Raw genomic sequence first — 18,514 nt, forward strand, 5'->3', positions numbered from 1 at the left:
GCCCACCCCGCTCGCCTTTGTTCTGATTTCACAGCGCACCCTCGGGGGCACCGCGGAGCGCGAGGAATCACCGGGAATTGCTGCTTTCCTGGCGCTTTAGGAACCTCTGGCTGAAATGCCGCCTGGCAGAAGGACTTGGGAACACTTTGCTGCTTTTGATTTCCGTAAATTCGTAATCTGCTCTGATGTTTATAAGGAAGCATCTCCTAAACCAGCCCCACACAGCCTTAGGTGTCAGAGCAAGGGATCTGAGGGATGCAGCTGCACAGATGCATTTGTGTGTGTGGTCCAAGCCTATCTGAGCCTTCCAGGGCCCAGCCAGCCCACACATCCCACTGCTGGGACCAGCCTGCAGCACCCACCACACCCGGAGCTTCTCCTTCACCCTCTGTGGTGGGGATTTCTCTCCCTCACGGCTGTTCTATGCTCCCAGGAGTGTTTTAGGAGGCTCACATGTGGCTGAAGGATGGGGCTTTACAGAAAAAGCTTGGCTTGTGTGGATTCAAAACCCCTTAAAAAATGCAGTGGGTTCCCCAGGGGATGCTCTGAACCAGAGTCCTGGGAGCAGGAGCTGGACCCAAACTGGATGTTTGAAGCAGGGGAACCTGTGTTTTCTCCACACTGGTCTGGTTCAGTGACCTCCACCAGCCCTGTGTAGTCCCACACCTCACTGTGGAGGCTGCCAATGATCCCACCTGTAGACCTGGAGCACCTGGAACATCCCCATTGTGGGCTGACTCCATTCCCCTCAGTCCTCCTGGCTCCATCATCTCCAGGCCTTCACCTCACCCTCATCCCATGGGGAGAGGTGTCCCAGGCTTGTGAGGGTTATCCAGGTACAGACCCACCTCCAGGACTGAGCTCGTGGGCCCTTCTGGGATTCCAGCACAATCCTGGAGCAGATGGATTGGTTTCACCCCACAGATCAAACAAAGACAAGGACCCAACCACTCCAGAGCATCTCCTTGGCCACGGCCGGACAAACCTGCTCAGCCCTCCCTTCAGCCCCAAAAAACACCAGAGAAAGGCAAAATGCCCTCATGGAAAACCATAAAAAAACCCCCTTTGACGGTGCTGAGATCCCTTCTGGCTCTCAACCAGGTGGAGTTTTGCGAGGAATCAATTTTAGATTAAAAAAATGGTCAATAAAGCACATCCTGGCGCTTCCCTGGGAGGTGAGGAGATGATTTCATCTGTGAGAGGGTGGGAAATGAGCTCAACATTTTGTCCTTTGCCACTTCAGACACCCGCCCTCCCCCCATGTTTCAGGTTTTTGTGCAAAAAAACCCTCGATGACCAAAATTACAGAGGAAATATTAAGATGAAATGAAATCAGGGTCATGTAATTCAGTGGGAGGGAGCCATGGGGGGCTTCCTTCCACCAAAACAGGGTGTTTTGTTTAAAAAAACCCACCTGGATCCTCATGCCAGAGAGAGATCTCCCTGCCAGGGGTATAAACAGAACACGTGGAAATGGCTTTTTATCACTAAACTGGTATTTTTACCCCAAAAAAGTCTGGTTTTGGGTGAAGAAAACTAACGCACAGGTTGTTGTTGTTTTGATTGGTTTTATTATTTTAATTTTTCCCCTTAAAAAAAAAATAAAATCTAGAGATGAAAGAAGTCCCACCTTCAGCAGCTTTTGCTCCCCTTCCTCAGCTGAAGGCAGGGATGTGCCACAGGGAGCTGGGCCCCTTCTAGGACACTGGGACTCCAGGCACGTGTACCCATCACTGGAATTGTTCAGGATTTCCAATTGGAGCCAAAACCCAGCCCTGGCTCCCAGGAAGAGCCTCAGCAACATTCCCAGTGCACCAACAAGGAGCTATTTGTAGGTGGGGGGAAGGAGGAGCAAAACTACTGGCTGGGGGTGCCGTTTGCTGCTGTAAAAATGGCAAAATTAGGGGGAAAAATGAGGTTTTGGGTTAATAAAAAAGCCCTGGGGGACCACCCCCCAGATTGGCAGCCCCAAGCCCTGGTGTAGGAGTGGGTTTTCTACCCCCTCTTTTCCTCCTGGCCCTTGGGGTTGATTATTTTCCTTCTGTTGGGCTGATCGGTTGTCCAGGCTTGGTGGTGACTCAGAATGGGAATTTAGGGGTCAAATTTGTACCCAATTCATGCTCAGGGATGTCCCTGGGAGAGGCCACAGGAGATGCTGTGGAGGCAAAGTCAAGGGCCTGGAGATCATTATTCACCCACTCAGGCACTAATTGATGGCACTAAGTCACCACAACGAGGCAAAATGAGGATTTTTGGCATGTTTATTGGGAAAGAAATCATCCAAGGGGCCCCATCTATCCCTAGGAATAGATGTTTATTCCAGTGTGTGGGGTGAACAAGTGCAAATCACTGACACAGGCCGAGGGTAATTAAATCAGTTGGGTAATTTCCCTTAATGGGGAGGGAAATGGGGTTTGTACTCAGAGCGGGTTAAATCCCTCCAGAGGCTGGATTTGGGATGGAGTGTCAGGACACACACACCTCTGGAGCTCCAGGGAGGAAGGGCTCTGGGGTTTGTGCTAATTAGTCCCTAATTAATGAGTGGCAGGGAGGAGGTCCTGAGGCACAGCCCTGCTCCTCGTGGTGAGGTGGGTGGTGGGGATGGACACAACTCCTCTGGGCTGGGATGGGAGGGAGCAGCCTCAGGACAGGGACATCCCAGGACCAGGACCAGGGGTGCTCCGGCTCTGGGTCCAGGGATGGCCCAGCCCAGGGTCCAGGGATGTTCTAACCCTGGGGTCAGGATGAACCCAGCTTGGGGTCAGGAATGCCCCATCCCTGGGGTCACAAATACCCTGGAACTGGGGTCAAAGATACTCCATCCCTGGTGTCACAAATACCCTGGAACTGGGGTCAAAGATGCTCCATCCCTGGTGTCACAAATACCCTGGAACTGGGGTCAGGAATGCTCCATCCCTGGGGTAAAGGATGTTCTGGTTCTGGAGTAAGAGACACTCCAGCTTGGGGTCAGGAATGTTCCAATTCCTGGGGTCAGGTGCTCCAGGTGCCCTGGAACTAGGGTCAAGGATGCTCCATCCTCGGGTCCAGGAATGCCCCAGCCCTGGGTCCAGGGATGCTCCAGCTCTGGGATCAGGATCAGCCCAGCTTGGGGTCAATAATGCCCCAGCTTGGGGTCAAGGATGCTCCAGCCCTGGGTCCAGAGATGTCCCAGACCTGGGTCCAGGGATGCTCCATCCCTGGGGTCAGGGACGCTCTCTGTGATGGGGACCCCAAACCTGGGCATGGGTCTCATGCTGGGGGTGCTGGACACCCTCCCTCACCCACCCCCTGCACCCCTGGCCCTGAGCCCGACCCCTGCCTGCTTTTCCTGGGAACAGCCCCCAAGCCCAGGGACTCAGAGCCCCGAGGGCCACCTCGTGCCACCCACCCAGCACATCCTGTGGGGAAGGGCCACCACAGGACAAACCAAACTGAAGTGACTTGGAACTGAACCCCCTGGAAGTGTCCAAGGCCAGGTTGGAGCAACCTGGGCTGGTGGAGGGTGTCCCTGCCCATGGCAGGGGCTGGACAAGATGAGCTTTAAGGTCCCTTCCAACCCCACCACTGTGTGATTCTGTGATCCCACGACTCCCCCAGGCACTCCAGGAAGAAACCCATGTTTATTTAACCAACCTTTCCCCGATTTTAACATAATTAGCCACCAGCTGCCAGTCAATGTCAGCTCCATGAATCCCTGCTAATGGATCAGGTTCAGTTGGCTGCGAGTGAATCGATGGAGGAATTAAAATGCATTCACACCGTTCCTTCTCTGCTGTCATCTTATCTCTGTGCTGGTGAGGAGCTCAGCACATCACAGGATCCATCATCATTTTGCCTTTGTAGCTTGCGAAATTCATAATTAACAAAAAATTCCTATTCACTTGCTCATGTAATTTAATTAGTTTTCCATTAAATGGAGACTAAATATCATCTATTCCCCAGCAGAGCAAATAATTGTTTTCCATTCTTTCAAGAAATTATCATCCGCTTATTGTAACTCCAAATTCATGAGGTGCCTCGGAGCAGTGCTGGGAAAAGGTGGAGGAAGTGGGAAAAAGTGGGAAAATGCTGGAGGAAGGACAGGGAGGGAGTGGGAAGAGGTGGCAGGGCTTGGGACCTCCCAGGATGTCCCCACTGATCCCAGTGTGGGGTTACCAGCACCCAGTGCAGGATCCATCCCGCTGTGCCCAGGGGCTCCGGGCGCTGCTGCCTTTTCCATCTGGGATTGCTCGTGGATGCTGGCATTGCCAAAGGGTCAAGGACTGGGATTGGGATGGGCACAGCCCCACAGGGCCATGTTGGGGTCACTGCCAGCTCCCCCAGTGCCCTCTGTAGCCTGGGAAGCAGCCAGAAGCCCCCCCAGCCAGCTCAGCTCTGTGGAACAGGGGCTGTTCATCCAGATCCCGGGAAAGATTTAATTTCCAGGGGAAACCTCTCAAGCAAATACCTTCCTTGGAGGAATAAACCTGTTTGAGGGAACGATTTTCTCTGTGCTCAGATGAACCCTGTAACACTTTGCTGCTGCCATGGCCCAGGGCTGGTGTGGGGTGGGAGCCAAGAGGGGCCTGTGCCCCCCTGGGTGCAGCTGGAGATGGGGGGGGGAACAGCATGTTCCAGCCCCCCAGGGTGAGTTCCAGCCTTCTCAAGGTGGGTTCCAGCCCCCACAATTGGTTCCAGCCCCCCAGTGTGTTCCAGTTCCCCCCAGTGGGTTCCAGCCCCCCACAGTGGGTGCCAGTCCCCCCATGGTGTATTCCAGCCCCCCCCAAGGTCTGTTCCATCCCCCATAGTGGGTTCCAGCCCCCCATAGTGGGTGCCAGTCCCCCCATGGTGTGTGCCAGCCTCTCACGGCCCCAAGGTGGTTTCCAGCCCCCCATGGTGGGTGTCAGTTCCCTCAAGGTCTGTGCCAGCCCCCATGGCAGGTTCCAGCCTCCCAAGATGGGTTCCAGCCTCCACAATGAGTCCCAGTCCCCCCACAGAGGGTGCCAGTCCCGTCATGGTGTATTCCAGACCCCCATGGTGAATTCTAGCCCCCCCCAGGTGGGTTCCATCCCCCCAGAGTGGGTTCCTGGCCCCCAAAATGAGTGTCAGTGCCCCCAAGGTCTGTTCCAGCCCCCCACAGTGGGTGCCAGTCCCCTCACGGTGTATTCCAGCCTCCCATGGCCCCAAGGTGGTTTCCAAGCCCTCCATGGTGTATTCCAGCCTCCCATGGCCCCATGGCTGGTTCCAGCCCCCTCCAGTGGGTTCCAGACCACTCCAGTGGGTTCCAGATCCCCACAGTGAGTTCCAGCCCCCCATGCTGGGTTGCAGCCCCCAACAGTGTATTGCAGCCCCCCAGAGTGGGTGCCAGTGCCCCCACAGTGGGTGCCAGACCCCCATGGTGCATTCCAGCCTCCCATGGTCCTCAGGTGGGTTCCAGCCCCCCATGGTGAGTTCCAGCCCCCCATGGTGAGTTCCAGCCCCCCACAGTGGATTCCAGCCCCCCATGGTGTGTTCCAGCCCCCTCAGGTGGGTTCCAGCCCCCCATGGTGAGTTCCAGCCCCCTCAGGTGGGTTCCAGCCCCCCATGGTGGGTTCCAGCCCCCCCAGGTGGGTTCCAGCTGCTGGGATCAAGCAGATGCTTTCCCCAACCCAACTTCCAGCTCTCCCAGGGTCTGGAACATTGGCACATGGTCCAATCCTTCCCCAGAGCAGCCAGGAGGGCACCACTCTGGCCCTAATTGCAGTCAGTAATTAGCAGCAGCACCTCTGAGCTGCCCCACCCGCGTCTCCCTCCTCACCCTCCATTGGGATCGGGTGTTTATTCCATCCCCAAGTTCCCTGGCACTGGGGAACAGGGATTTCTATCACGGCACTGGGAGGGCACAGGGATCAATGCTGTGGGGAGTTTGCCAGTGCTCAGGGGCAGGGGCAGTGCCAGGGCAGGGAGGTGCCCCCAGAGCAGCCCTGGAGCCTGCCCCGGGCCTGGCTCCATCCACCTGGCTGCTCCCTGGGGATTTGCCTTTAATCTGGATCATTTCCCCAATCTGGGTCGTGGTTCCATGTCTGTCCATGCCCAGGCCATGGAGGGGTGTCTGGGGGCACAGGGGGTGACACCCCCTCACCACAGGTGTGTGTGTGGATCCATCCAGCCCCCACTGGGAGCTGCTGGGAATCCTGCATGGGATCCCCAGGCTTTGGGACTCCCAGGCCCCTGGGCAGGGAGAGACATCCCTCCCTCACTTCCCTGCGGGTTCCTGGGGTGGGAAGTAGGAAAATCCCCCTGTTTCTGTCCCTTTGAACAAGCAGGACTCCGAGCTGATCCCAGCTCAGCCCCAAGGGTTTCTGTCCCCTCCGAGCCTTGGGTACAGATCCCAGTAAACCCATAAACCCTGGGAATTGCAGCAGGCTCTAATTCAGCCTTAAGCCCCCGTGCTGGCCCCTTCTCACCCCCAGCCCTCAGCAAGGGCAGAGGTGGGGGCTCATCCCTGGGGGCAGAGCTCGTGCTCCAGTGGCTCTGGAGTCACAGCATTCCCGGCTGGAGCACCAGCTCTCCTTCCCCTGAGCCCCAGGGCACGTTATTTAATACTCTGCAGTTATAAATAAATCCCCTCGTGCCTCCAGCTCTCCCTCCAGGGAGAGGATGTGTCTGCTTGGAGCTGTTCATCCACTGGGATCTGGGGATGCCCGAGCAGCACCTTCCCAACGGCTCCCACCAGGGGCAGGGACACCAGGACACCACAGGGACCCGGGACAACCACTGGGACAACCACAGGGATCCAGGGACAACCACAGGGACAACCACTGGGACAACCATGGGGATCCAGGGACAACCACTGGGACAACCACGGGGAGAACCACAGGGATCCAGGGATACCACAAGGAGAACCACAGGGATCCAGGGAGAACTACAGGGACAACCACAGGGATCCAGGGACAACCACAGGGACCAAGGACATCACAGGGCCCTAGGGACAACCACAGGGATTTAGGGATACCACAGGGATCAGGGACACCACAGGGCCCCAGGAACAACCACAGGGACAACCACAGGGATCCAGGGATACCACAGGGACAACCACAAGGACCGAGGGACAACCACAGGGACTGAGGTTCAACCACAGGGCCCCAGGGACACCACAGGGACCAAGGGACAATCACAGGGACCAGGGACAACCACCCGGACCCAGGGCTGCTGGAGTCATTCCCATGGGATCCTACCTCCCATTCCTGTTGGGAGTCAGGGCAATAATGGGACCAGATACACCCTGATCTTCCCTGGATTTGAGAGAGGGACTTTTTACAGGGACAGACAGGGGGGAATGGCTTCCCAGTGCCAGAGGGCAGGGTTAGATGGGATATTGGGAAGAAATCCTTCCCTGGGAGGGTGGGGAGGCCCTGGCCCAGGTTGCCCAGAGAAGCTGTGGCTGCCCCTGGAATCCCTGGAAGTGTCCAAGGCCAGGTTGGAGCAACCCAGGCTAGTGGGAGGTGTCCCTGCCCATGGCAGGCATGGAACTGAATAATCTTCAAGGTCCCTTCCCATCCAAACCAGATTCCATGAGTTAACCTCTCTGGTTTCCCTGGGCTATATATAGGTGAGGGCCTTGATTTAGTGTTGTAGAACAGAAAAGCAAGCTGAGCATTAAACCCCAGCCCTACAGCTCTGTAAAAAGCCATTTATTGCAGTTTTAACTGTATAAAAAAACCCCAAGAGGAACTGGACAGGGAATATACAGGCCATGTCTGGGCTTCAAACAAAAGGTACCTAATCCAAGGGATCTGGGTGGGGGTTAAATCCTCAGTGGCACAGTCAAAACTCAATTACTTTCAATTCCAAACTTTCCTTCCTCCCCAAAGAAAGAGGAGGTGGAAAAAGCTGCCCAGTGAGACTTTAAGACCTGCACAGGGTGGGTTGTCACACCGAGGTGCTGCAACATTCCCCAGTGCCACGAGCCAAGGGGGAGAGAGTCCATCCCACCGCTGGAAATCAAGGATCCTGAGGGCACAGATCCCACCACTGGCTTCACTGGATCTCCCCCATGTAGAGCCTTTTGTCACTGGATGCAGAGAGAACTGAGGGGAGACAGAGAAGAAAGGGAGGAATATAAATTAAACTGAACAGTTTGAGACCTCCACTGATGAAATATCATTGAATTCCCCAATTTAGAGTTCACGGAATATTCTAAGCTGGAAGGGACCCACAAGGATCATCAAGTCCAGCTCTGAAGTGAATGGCCCCTCCAGGGCTCAAACCTGTAATTTTGGCTTTATTAGCACCACTCTTTAACCAGCTGAGCTGCTGGAAATGATCCAGAAAGCCAAATTTCGTTTATTCCCCAAAAACACTTCATGGAATGACTCCTCTGAGAACTAATCTGTGGAGTGGCTGCCATTCCCTGTCCCAAGGGAATGGGATTTAATTCTTCCCGAGGAGGAGTCCCGTTGTGCTGCCAGGAATGGCTGAGCAGTGAAGGGATAAAGAGGTGGATAAACACGCCCCCCGAGGAGAGATTCCCCTCCCGGGAGTGTCCAGGCTGCACTCGGGGCTGTGCCGGTGCCACTAGAGGGCACAGGCCGGCCAGGAAAGTGTCCCCGGGCCGGCAGCATTCCATGGGAACAGGGAAAACGCGGCTCCCACCCAGCTCCCACTCACCACGAGCCACCCTGACCCACAGCCACAGCCCCTGAGGTTGGAAAGGCCCTCCCAGATCGTGGAGTTTAACCTCCAACCCATGTCCCCCAGTGCCACATCTCCATGATTTTTGAACACTTCCAGGGATGACTCCACCACTGCGAGGTGGACAACCCTCTCCATGAAGAATTTTCCCCTCATATCTAATCTAAACCTCCCTTGGTGCAACTGGAGGCTGTTCCCTCTCCTCCTGTCCCTTGTTCCCTGGGAGCAGAGCCCGACCCCCCCAAGCTCCACCCTCCTGTCAGGGAGTTGCAGAGCCAGAAGTTCCCCCTGAGCCTCCTTTGCTCCAGGCTGAGCCCCCCCAGCTCCTCCTCATCGGATTTATGTTCCACACCCTTCCCCTGGAAAAGGCTCTACAGGGGATTCAAGACACAAAGAGCCACAGGAAGGACCCAGAGAGTGTCCAGGAGAGATCTGGGAGATTCCTACACAAGTTTACACCCTGGTGTCTGTCATCCTGCTGCATTTTGGCTCCCTGTGCTCCCTCCTGTGCAGGTATCCTGGAGTGTGTGCACTGATTTATGGGATTAAGGTTCCCAGAGTTAACAGAAATCAATGGCACAACTCGCCTTGCAACGCCTGGATAGGCTTTCAATAATAGTTTTTTAATTCTTATTTGAAGGAGAGTGATTGATTCCCAAAGAGGAGCTCAGCACACAGTCACCACCCCCTGGAGCTGGCTCTGCTCCTCCAGCTCAGCCCCGCAGGCAGAGCCAGGAATCACCAGGAATAACCAGGAACAAACCCACTCCTCCCTGCCCAGCCTGGGGCTCTCAGCACCACCCAGCTCTTGGCTTTGCTTTGGGCTTCACTCTTGGCAATTTTGGGTTACTGACCTGGCCAAGGGGAGTGTTTCCATGGGAACACAGCACCCTGTGCTCCTGCCCAGCCCATGCTGAGCCAGGAAACGGGAATGAAACTTGGTCCCAGCTAATGCAGGGTGGATAAAATGGCTCAGGAAAGGCCAGAGCTGGTACGTGGTGCCACATGTCAGACAGCTCAGAATGGGGACAAAAACCACTGCACCAAGAGCTTCCTTTGGATTGGATATTGGGGAGAAATCCTTCCCTGGGAGGGTGGGGAGGGACTGGGGTGGAATTCCCAGAGAAGCTGTGGCTGCCCCACCCCTGCAAGTGTCCAAGGCCAGGTTGAAGAGGGCTTGGAGCAACCTGGGCTAGTGGAAGGTGTCCCTGCCCATGGCAGGGGGTGGCACTGGATGGGCTTTAAGGTTCCTTCCAACCCAAACCATTCCATGATTTTGTGATTCTCTTACTTGCTTCCTACAGCTTTTAGCTAAGTTAGGAGACCCCAAGCTGCAGATGCTCCCAGGTGATCCCTGTTCTCATATGAACACCCACCACATGGTTCTATCCCTGGTGTCCAAACCCAGGTGTTCCAAACCCTTTCCTCGTGGCCCTCGGGAAGCCTGGACAAGCCCCAGGCAGCACCAACCAAACCACAGCTCATGGCCACCTACAGGCCAGACCCAGAGCCACCCTGCTGCTCTGGGGGTGCCCCCACCCAGGTTCAGCCACAGACAGAGCCCCCAGCTCAGCCCAGGACCCCAGGGTGCACCCACCCAACTCCCACACACTGGAGAGGGGAAAACCACCCCTCTGTCACCCCTAAATTAGTCTGACAATTGGGGATCCGGGCCCCAACCCAATTCCTCTCATCCTGTCCCCTGTTCCCTGGCTCCCCCCTCCTGTCAGGGAGTTGCAGAGACCAAGAAGACCCCCCTGAGTCTCCTTTTCTTCAGGCTGAGCCCCCCCTGCTCCCTCAGCTGCTCCTCACTGGATTGATGTTCCAGACCCTTCCCACAGAAAAGGCTCTTCAGGGGATTCAAGACACAAAGTGTCACAAGAGTGACCCAGAAGAATTTTGGGGCTGTCTTCTGGAGCAACTGGACAAACTACTTCCCTGGGGTAGGGAGAACTTACTGATGGGCTCCTCTGGATGGAAGGCCAGTTCATTCACAGACCCAGCATGGCCTGGCAGCTTGTACAGAATCCTTCTGGACGTGGTGTCCCACACGTAGACAAACCTGCAACAGAGTCCTGGTGAGTGCAGGAAGGAAAGCAGCTGCTTGTTCCCGCAGTGGTTCTCCCCCTGGCTCTTTGTGTGGATAAACAGGAGTTTCCCAGGAGCAAAATGCTGCCCTGCAGAGTGTGAGCAGGCAGGAACCAACGTGGTGCCCAAAGCCTCGCTGGCAGCAGGGCACAGCAGCCCCCTGTCACCCCTGGGGCACAGACAGGGATTGGAAAGCTGGAGGCTGGAGAGATCCTCCATGTGGCAGGAGCACAGTGGGCTGAGGGGGAAAATCAGCAGTGGGAATGGGGAGGAGGGGTCACCAACACCCTCACAAACACTCCCTGCACCCACAGCATCACCTGGGGCTGGCAGTGCTGCCCCTGCTGCAGTGTGATCCCTCACAGCCAACAGCTCTGCACATGGATTCCTTCCTGCTGTGCCACTGAAGTCAGGATCCACTTCCCAGCAGTTCTCAGGGATCACGTTGAGCCCTTTGATCACCCTCCATCACCCCCTGGGTGGGTCCTGCCTGAGCTGAGGGGCAGCATCCCTTGGGATCCTGGAAGCCAGGAAGGAGTGGCTGGCACCAGGCACGGCTCAGCTTTCAGCTGGCTCTTAAAAATGGTCTCAGAGAGTGGGGAAAACAGTGTCCAAGGTGGGTGTCCCTCATGGGAGGCTCCATGTCCTTCCCCTGGTCATGGAGAACATCCACAGGAGTCAGTGGGGTTTGGACACATCAATAGGAGAAGAGCCCTGAGGAACATCCCACGGCCCAGGGGAGGGGATGCTGCTCCTCACCTGCACAGGTAACACCCCCATCCCACCCTCCCTTCCCAAAACAATGGCCTTGCCACACGGGGAAGGATTTGCCAAAAACCAGTGCCTGTGGAAAGCTGCTGCCAGTTGTGGGTGACACTCCCCCTGCCCTCCCACTCTGCTCCTCAGGGAGCTGACTGACAGCTCCAATGGAATTTCTGGGGTAGGGAAGGGCAGTAACTGGGTTTGGTGGGAAGGGCAGCCCTGCTGTTGTCCTGAGGGCATCACTGGGGCTGTTCACAGGGGACAGCAGAGGGTGAGGGCACAGGGCCAGCCTGTAAATACATGGAAAATCAATCTACTCCATGTCACTCCTCCAAGGGAAGGTCACTGTGCACCCCATGGATTTAAACCTGCTGGGGATCAGCAGCCCTTCCCTCATCCTTTGAACACCAAGGCTGGATCCTCTCAGGCTTCTGTTGGGTTCCTCAGTGTCCCCCCTGCTCCTTCTCACGTGTCAGGGCTTTGCAGACCAGACAAAGAACAACATTTGCTCTGTACAACCAGCCTGGCTTTGAACTGAAATACAACTGAGCTGCTTTTCCCCTCTAAAAAAGCCCTGGATCATTTAGAACCCAGCCTTGTCAGGAGCTTTGCAGGCTGGTGCTATTCTGTGATTTGTTTTCCTGAAGGAAACATTCAGGCCTGCAAAACTAAGTCTTGAATGTTACTTGACTCAGGATTTCTCCAAGCACTGTTCTTCTCTATCAGGCAGGAACTGTGTCTGTTCCTTTCTCCTGCTGCTGTGCTTTTAATTTGGTGTTGCAAAGCAGGCAAGGTTGGTTTCACTAAAATCCTTCTGAAGGGCTCAACAGCAAAAAAATATCCAACACAGATACTCTAACTATACTCCAGGTAGTGCAGGAGGAGAGGAATTATTGGGGGACTGTTTTATACTCAGATAAATGAAATGTTTGTTTAACTTTGCTTTGCTTTCCCTGCAGATACTCCTCAGAAAAAAATGAAGATGGGAAGTGACAGCAGGAAGGTTGGAGTGGCCTTGTGTGACCTGCCCCAGGAGCTGCCAGAGCTCTGAGCTCCACCAGCACCTGCACAACGAGCTGAATGGCCCCAGGTCCTGCCCACTGCAGCCCTGGCAGGTTGGCCTGCAGGAATCCAGGCAGGAATCCCTCTCCCACGTGCCCTGGGAAGCAGAGTCACGTCTCAGCCCCTGCTGGGACAGCTGCCCCACTATATCTGGACAGAGGGAGCTGAAGTTCTCCCTGTCCACTATCAGAAACTCATTAATTTGGTGATTAGCACTGCTCCATGCCCTGGCCTCTGGCCTGCAGGAATTCCTGTCTCCATGGCACTGACAGTGGGCCTGGATTTGCTCCAGGGAGGTCGGTGACCTTCACAGGGACCTTCAGTGCCTGGCACAGACCCCGTGCTGGCTTCCTCCCTCTGCCCCCTTTCACTCCTCAGCTGACTTCAGTCTATAGAATATCTCATTTACAAGTCCAATATGTGCTAATTGATCTTTATTCTTGCTCCTTAATTAAAGAAAGGATGAAGAATGATCCCTGGAATACCACTGGTGCCTCCTGCAAGCAGGGCTTTAACTGGTATTTGTGGTGCTTACCTGCCTGACCCCCCCCAGACACACACTTCCCATTCTCCCTGTCCTCAGGGATTCTCACAAGCTTCTGCCAGGACAACAAGGGATCTTATCCACTATTCCTGTCCCCTGCTGGCCCTGGTGTTGGATCCTGTCGTGGGACATGGCAGGAATGCAGATCCCCAGTCAGCTTCGGACAATAATAAGATTATTTTACAATTATCTGACGCTCCTCCACAGACCCAAAGCCACAGAAACACATCCCTGTGGAAATCAGGAAAGCTCCCAGAGGGTTGTTTGGACTTCACACACAACTCTGAGTGTTCAGGTCGTGGTCCAGGGCTGCTGCAAAACCATTCTGGGTTGATGGTGACAGAGGAATGCAGTGACAACTCACCTGTCAGCTGAGCCCCCTGCGATTTTACTGCCATCCGGGGACCAAGAGCACCTCAGAAGGTTCTAAAATAAAAGAACATGCACAGATCTCTTTAGTTCTCCCCTTCTCCTTGAATCAAAAACACCATGAGACTTTAAGCAGCACCAGCACCACTTTAATAATCTCCCTTTGGAAGATGAGATGGTAATTACAGATCTTATTTTATTGCTGGAAACATCCAGTGCCTTGTTATTTTACACAAAGTAGATGGTAAATGGAGAAAATACTTAATTTACAGCTAATTATGGTTGATCCAACCAAGGAAATCTTGTTATTGAGACTTTAATTGGAATCCCACTTTGTGTATTCATCTTTTTTGAGTTCCTATTAAAACCTTTCTGGTCTAAACTTGAACTTTAAAAACAATTTACAGCAAAGTTAACAGCAGGAGGATATCACACAGTCATGTTTGGGTCGGGGGCACACTCACCTTTTCAAAATTATGGACATTGCCCTGGAAAATCTTCACACATCTCTCCTTGGGGGCAAAGGGCCGCACGTCCCAGATCCGAACTGCAAGAGAGAGCTCAGGGCCATCAGCTGAGGGTGGGGGGACCAGGCTCTGGAAACCCCCCTCTGCCCAAGACATTCCCTATTCCCTTCATTCCTGGCCTTCTCAGAAGCCAAAGGAAACCAGCAGCTTTCCCTGCAGGAAGATTTGCTATGAAAGGGCAAAAGCAGGAATGTGGAATTACACTCAGACCACTGACAGGAGGAGGGGGAAAATCCAAATCCACTCCAGAAAGAGCCACCATCTCCTTACAGGAGTATCTGCTGTATCCTAACAGCAGATCCCATGAGGAGAGGCTGAGGGAGCTGGGGGGGCTCAGCCTGGAGAAGAGGAGGCTCAGGGGAGACCTCCTCACTCTCTGCAACTCCCTGACAGGAGGGGGGAGCCAGGTGGGGGTTGGTCTCTTTTCCCAGCCAAAAAGAGATCAGTAAGACAAGAGGGCTTGGTCTCAAGCTGTGCCAGGGGAGGTTTAGGTTGGATATTGGGAAGAAATTCTTTCCAGAGAGGCTGATCAGCCATTGGAATGGGCTGCCCAGGGAAGTGGTGGATTCTCTGTCCCTGGAGGTGTTGAAGGTGAGACTGGATGTGGCATCAGTGCCATGGGCTGGGAACCACGGCGGGGTTGGATCAAGGGCTGGATTTGATGATCTCAGAGGTCCCTTCCAACCCAGCTGATTCTGTGATTCTAACACACTCCACAGTCACTGTCCTGCTTGGATCAGCCTCACTGAGCCCCTTTCCCCCAGGACAGGCAGGGTGGGAGCTGGGATGTCACTGCTGCTGTGAGGACACAGCCAAACCACCCTGACACCAGCCAGGTAATGTGTGCCATGGCTCGTGTCCCCACCACCCTTCAGGCGCTGGGACAAACCCCCTGAGGCAGCTGCTCCCTCCCTGCCAAGCTCAGGGCCATCCCTGGCAGGACAACAACTCCAGGTTTATCCCCGGAGCCAAACTCCCTGTGGCCCATCCACACTCTCGGCTCTTGTTCTTTTATGCTGGACAAGTGGAGCTGTTCCTGGCAGCCCAGGTAGGAGGTACCTGTGTTGTCCATGGCATTGGAGAGCAGGTAGGAGCCCTCTGAGCTCAGGCTGAGCCCCGTCACCGAGTCAGCGTGGCCCCTCATGGTGTAGGTGAGCTTGTTCTGCCGCAGGTCCCACACCTGGCACAACAAACACATGGCCCAGAACGTCGGCGGTGCTGCTTCCAGAGCATCTCACACAGGAACTGAACTGATAAAGCAGCTGGTGCCACCAGCTTTGCAATCCAGCTGGGGGGCTCTGAGGACTCAAATGAGGCTGAAATTTTGTGTGTGTGTGTGTGTTGGAGGGAAAATGGAATTTGTGCCTTTAGATTTTCTAACTGAACGAGGAGTTGCCTGTCAGCAGCCCCGTGCATGCAGGACAAGAGGGAATGGCTCCCCACTGCCAGAGGGCAGGGTTAGATGGGATTTTGGGAAGGAATCCTTCCCTGGGAGGGTGGGGAGGCCCTGGCCCAGGTTGCCCAGAGAAGCTGTGGCTGCCCCTGGATCCCTGGAATGCCCAAGGCCGGGTTGGAGCAATCTGGAATAGTGGAAGGTGTCCCTGCCTGTGGCAGGAGGGGGAATGAGATGGGCTTTAGGGTCCCTTCCCACCCAAAACAGACTGTGCTTCTATGAAAACATGAGGCTGAAACTTTCTGTGTGTTGGAAAAAACAAATTTGCCTTTTAGAAGACTTTTAACTGAATATATTCAATAACCAAGGAGTTAAATGTCAGCAGCCCTGTGCATGCACAATTCCCCGTTATCTTGCTGTACCTCCCCCAGCTCCCAAATCCCACTGCCTGATGGCAATCCCAATGTTCATTCCCAAAGAGGGGCAGTGGGAACAGCTCTCATGTCTGTGCCACATGCTCCTCAAGCTGGAGCCACAGGAACCCAGACTGAGCCCTCCAGCCCCCAGGAAAACCAGCTGAATGAAACCCTGAGCTCGGCCTCAAACAAGGATTTTCCACCCCAGCAGGTGACAGAACGAGCTGCCAACTGGAGCAGAGGGCAGGGAAGGGATGTGCCACCACATTTTCTTGAGTTTACCTCACAAGTGGCTCTGGGACAGCTGGGACAGCCAGCATTCCGTGTGACAGCAGCGTGGGACACCCAGCCAGGGATGCCAGGGCTGCCCAGTCTGTCATGTGGCAGCTCCCTGGTGCCCAGTTTATTGGCCCTGTGTCAACAGCGAGGTTGGACACAGCCTGTCCAGGGGTGGGATGGAAAATTAACCAGGAGGCTCCCAGGGATGGCCAAGGTGGGCAGAGGGAGAGGGAGCTGGGGACGCAGAGGGTCCTACCTTGATGTCGTTGTCGATGCCTCCAGAGATGATCTGGTCACTGGTGTCATTGAAGGTGACAGCCAGCACCTGGTAGGTGTTCTGGAATGTCTGCACAGCAGCTTTTTTCCTGATGTCCCACAGCTGGAAAGACGTGGCAGTTGTAGAAAAATGGATATTTAACATAAATATGGATATTTAGCAACAAAATCATGCACAAGTACTTGGAAGAGACTCAGATGCTCCCCTGAAATCCCCTTTGAGATCTCAGGAGATCTCTATAAAAACAAGGCTTAGAGCTACCTGGTCTAGTGGAAGGTGTCCTTCCCTTAAAATAATTAAATCTGGTGTGGTTGGAGCACAGGAATGAGGAGAGGGAAGAAGGAGATTTTGGGAATGGCTTTTGTTAAACGAGATCAGCAGAAAAAGCACAACTGAGCAGGTGGATCTTTATGACCCTCCAAAAGAACTAAGGAACAAAAGGAGCAGTCAAATTTTGTGATGTTTTTTTACTTCTGAAGTCAAAGTTATAAGATAATGAAACATTATGAATAAGGCTGAATTAAAAGGTAAGACCCAAAAAATTCTTCCAGAGCTCAAGAACTGAGGTCAAGACAATAAAGAAGACCTGGAAGGACCAAAGAAAGACTTCCAATAGGGGTGTGACTACAAAGAGCAAACCAATGAATATGTATTAGTTAAGAGACAATATCTAATGAATCCATAAACAGTGTGTGTAATAAAAAGCCCTGCCCATCTGTCATTGGCATTTTGACAATAATAAGATTATTTTACAATTATCTGGCACTCCTCCATAGAAGTGCATTAGAGAAGCATTAGAGGAGCTCTCCTCCTGAATTAACATCTACAAATTGGGCTTAAGAAGTTTGTTTCTGCTGCTTTTCAGTATCATTTTTGGCACCCTAGATGGGACTGGAACCCACAATCCCCATAAAAAATGGAAAAAGCCTGTGCATTATATCTTTGTGAACCTAAGGCTTTAATTAATCAAAGAAACTGTGCTCTACCTGTCTACCCTCAAATTGTCCAGAGATTATTTCTCTGATTTCAGGACACTGACCTTGGAAAAGCTTGTGCTGTGGGGGTGCATCGTACCTCTGTGCACCCGAAGGCCTTAATGAATGAAAAGAGCTGCTTTCTACCTTTCTGTACCCAGAGTGCAGAGATTATTTCCCTGATTTCAGGTGCCTCAGGACACGCTGACCTTGACGGTGCCGTCGTCGCTGCCGGTGCACACGAGCTGGGGGCCCCTCCGGGCCGGGTAACACGAGTTCACGAAGGACGTGTGGCCCTTCAGCCTCTTCACCCTCTCCCCGGTCTCACTGTCCCACACGGCCACGGTCTTGTCCGTGGAGGCTGAGAAGAGCATGCTGTGGGCAAGAGACACCGTGAGGGGCTCAGGTCCTCCAGCACTGCTCCCCCTCACACCTCTTTTACCGTGCTCAAAGCTGGGAATCACCGGTGGGAGAAGAATCTCTCTTCCTAAATTGTTTTCCTGCCTCCCCGAACGCTCTCTGGGATGAACACAGCAGGAAAGCTCAGCAGCAACAGCTCAGATGCAATAGTGGAAAAGCCTTTTAAATTAACCAGCATCTCACTTGTTTTCTCTCCCTCCCCAGTGTCTCACAGATGCCCAAAACTAACTTTCCTCTTTTGTTCCTCAAGACTGAATCAAGGGCACTGCTGGGTCACAGGTGACTTTGCTCACACCCAGGCAAGCATCAATCCTTATCTGGGAAAGCCACGTTACAGGGATTTGCAGTCCGTGGATTGAGCAAAGGCAACAATCCCAGGATCAATGAGGTTGGAAAGGATCTTCCAGACCATTGAGTTCACCCTGTGCCCGACCCCCACCTTGTCCCCCAGCCCAGAGCACTCAGTGCGATGCCCAGTCCTTCCTTGGACACCTCCAGGGGTGGGGACTCCAAATTTCCCTGGGCAGCCCCTGCCAAGGCCTGACCACCCTTTCCAGGAAGAAATTCCTGCTGATGTCCAACCTGAGCCTCCCCTGGCACAGCTGGAGGCCGTTCCCTCTCCTCCTGTCCCTTGTTCCCTGGGAGCAGAGCCCGACTCCCCCCGGCTCCCCACTCCTGTCAGGGGGTTGCAGAGCCAGAAGGTCCCCCCTGAGCCTCCTTTTCTCCAGGCTGAGCCCCCCCCAGCTCCCTC

At 54.2% G+C, this 18,514-nt stretch overlaps 1 protein-coding gene across 1 annotated transcript in view; it reads right to left on the bottom strand.

The window, feature by feature from the left end:
• Window positions 1-7,637: 7,637 nt before the first annotated feature.
• Window positions 7,638-18,514, bottom strand: part of SNRNP40 (small nuclear ribonucleoprotein U5 subunit 40) — a 13,462-nt gene continuing 2,585 nt past the window's right edge. Inside the window, exons 4-10 of the mRNA XM_027693996.1 lie at window positions 17,553-17,718; window positions 16,349-16,471; window positions 15,064-15,184; window positions 13,942-14,024; window positions 13,473-13,534; window positions 10,611-10,714; window positions 7,638-8,048 (exon numbers count right to left, since the gene is read on the bottom strand). Coding sequence (XP_027549797.1) covers window positions 7,999-8,048; window positions 10,611-10,714; window positions 13,473-13,534; window positions 13,942-14,024; window positions 15,064-15,184; window positions 16,349-16,471; window positions 17,553-17,718 — 709 coding nt within the window. The 3' untranslated portion in view covers window positions 7,638-7,998. The remainder of the gene's footprint in view (window positions 8,049-10,610; window positions 10,715-13,472; window positions 13,535-13,941; window positions 14,025-15,063; window positions 15,185-16,348; window positions 16,472-17,552; window positions 17,719-18,514) is intronic.

Source organism: Neopelma chrysocephalum, unplaced genomic scaffold (assembly GCF_003984885.1).
Source record: "Neopelma chrysocephalum unplaced genomic scaffold, ASM398488v2 Primary Assembly neopelma1_95, whole genome shotgun sequence".
In the NCBI taxonomy this organism is placed as follows: domain Eukaryota; kingdom Metazoa; phylum Chordata; class Aves; order Passeriformes; family Pipridae; genus Neopelma; species Neopelma chrysocephalum.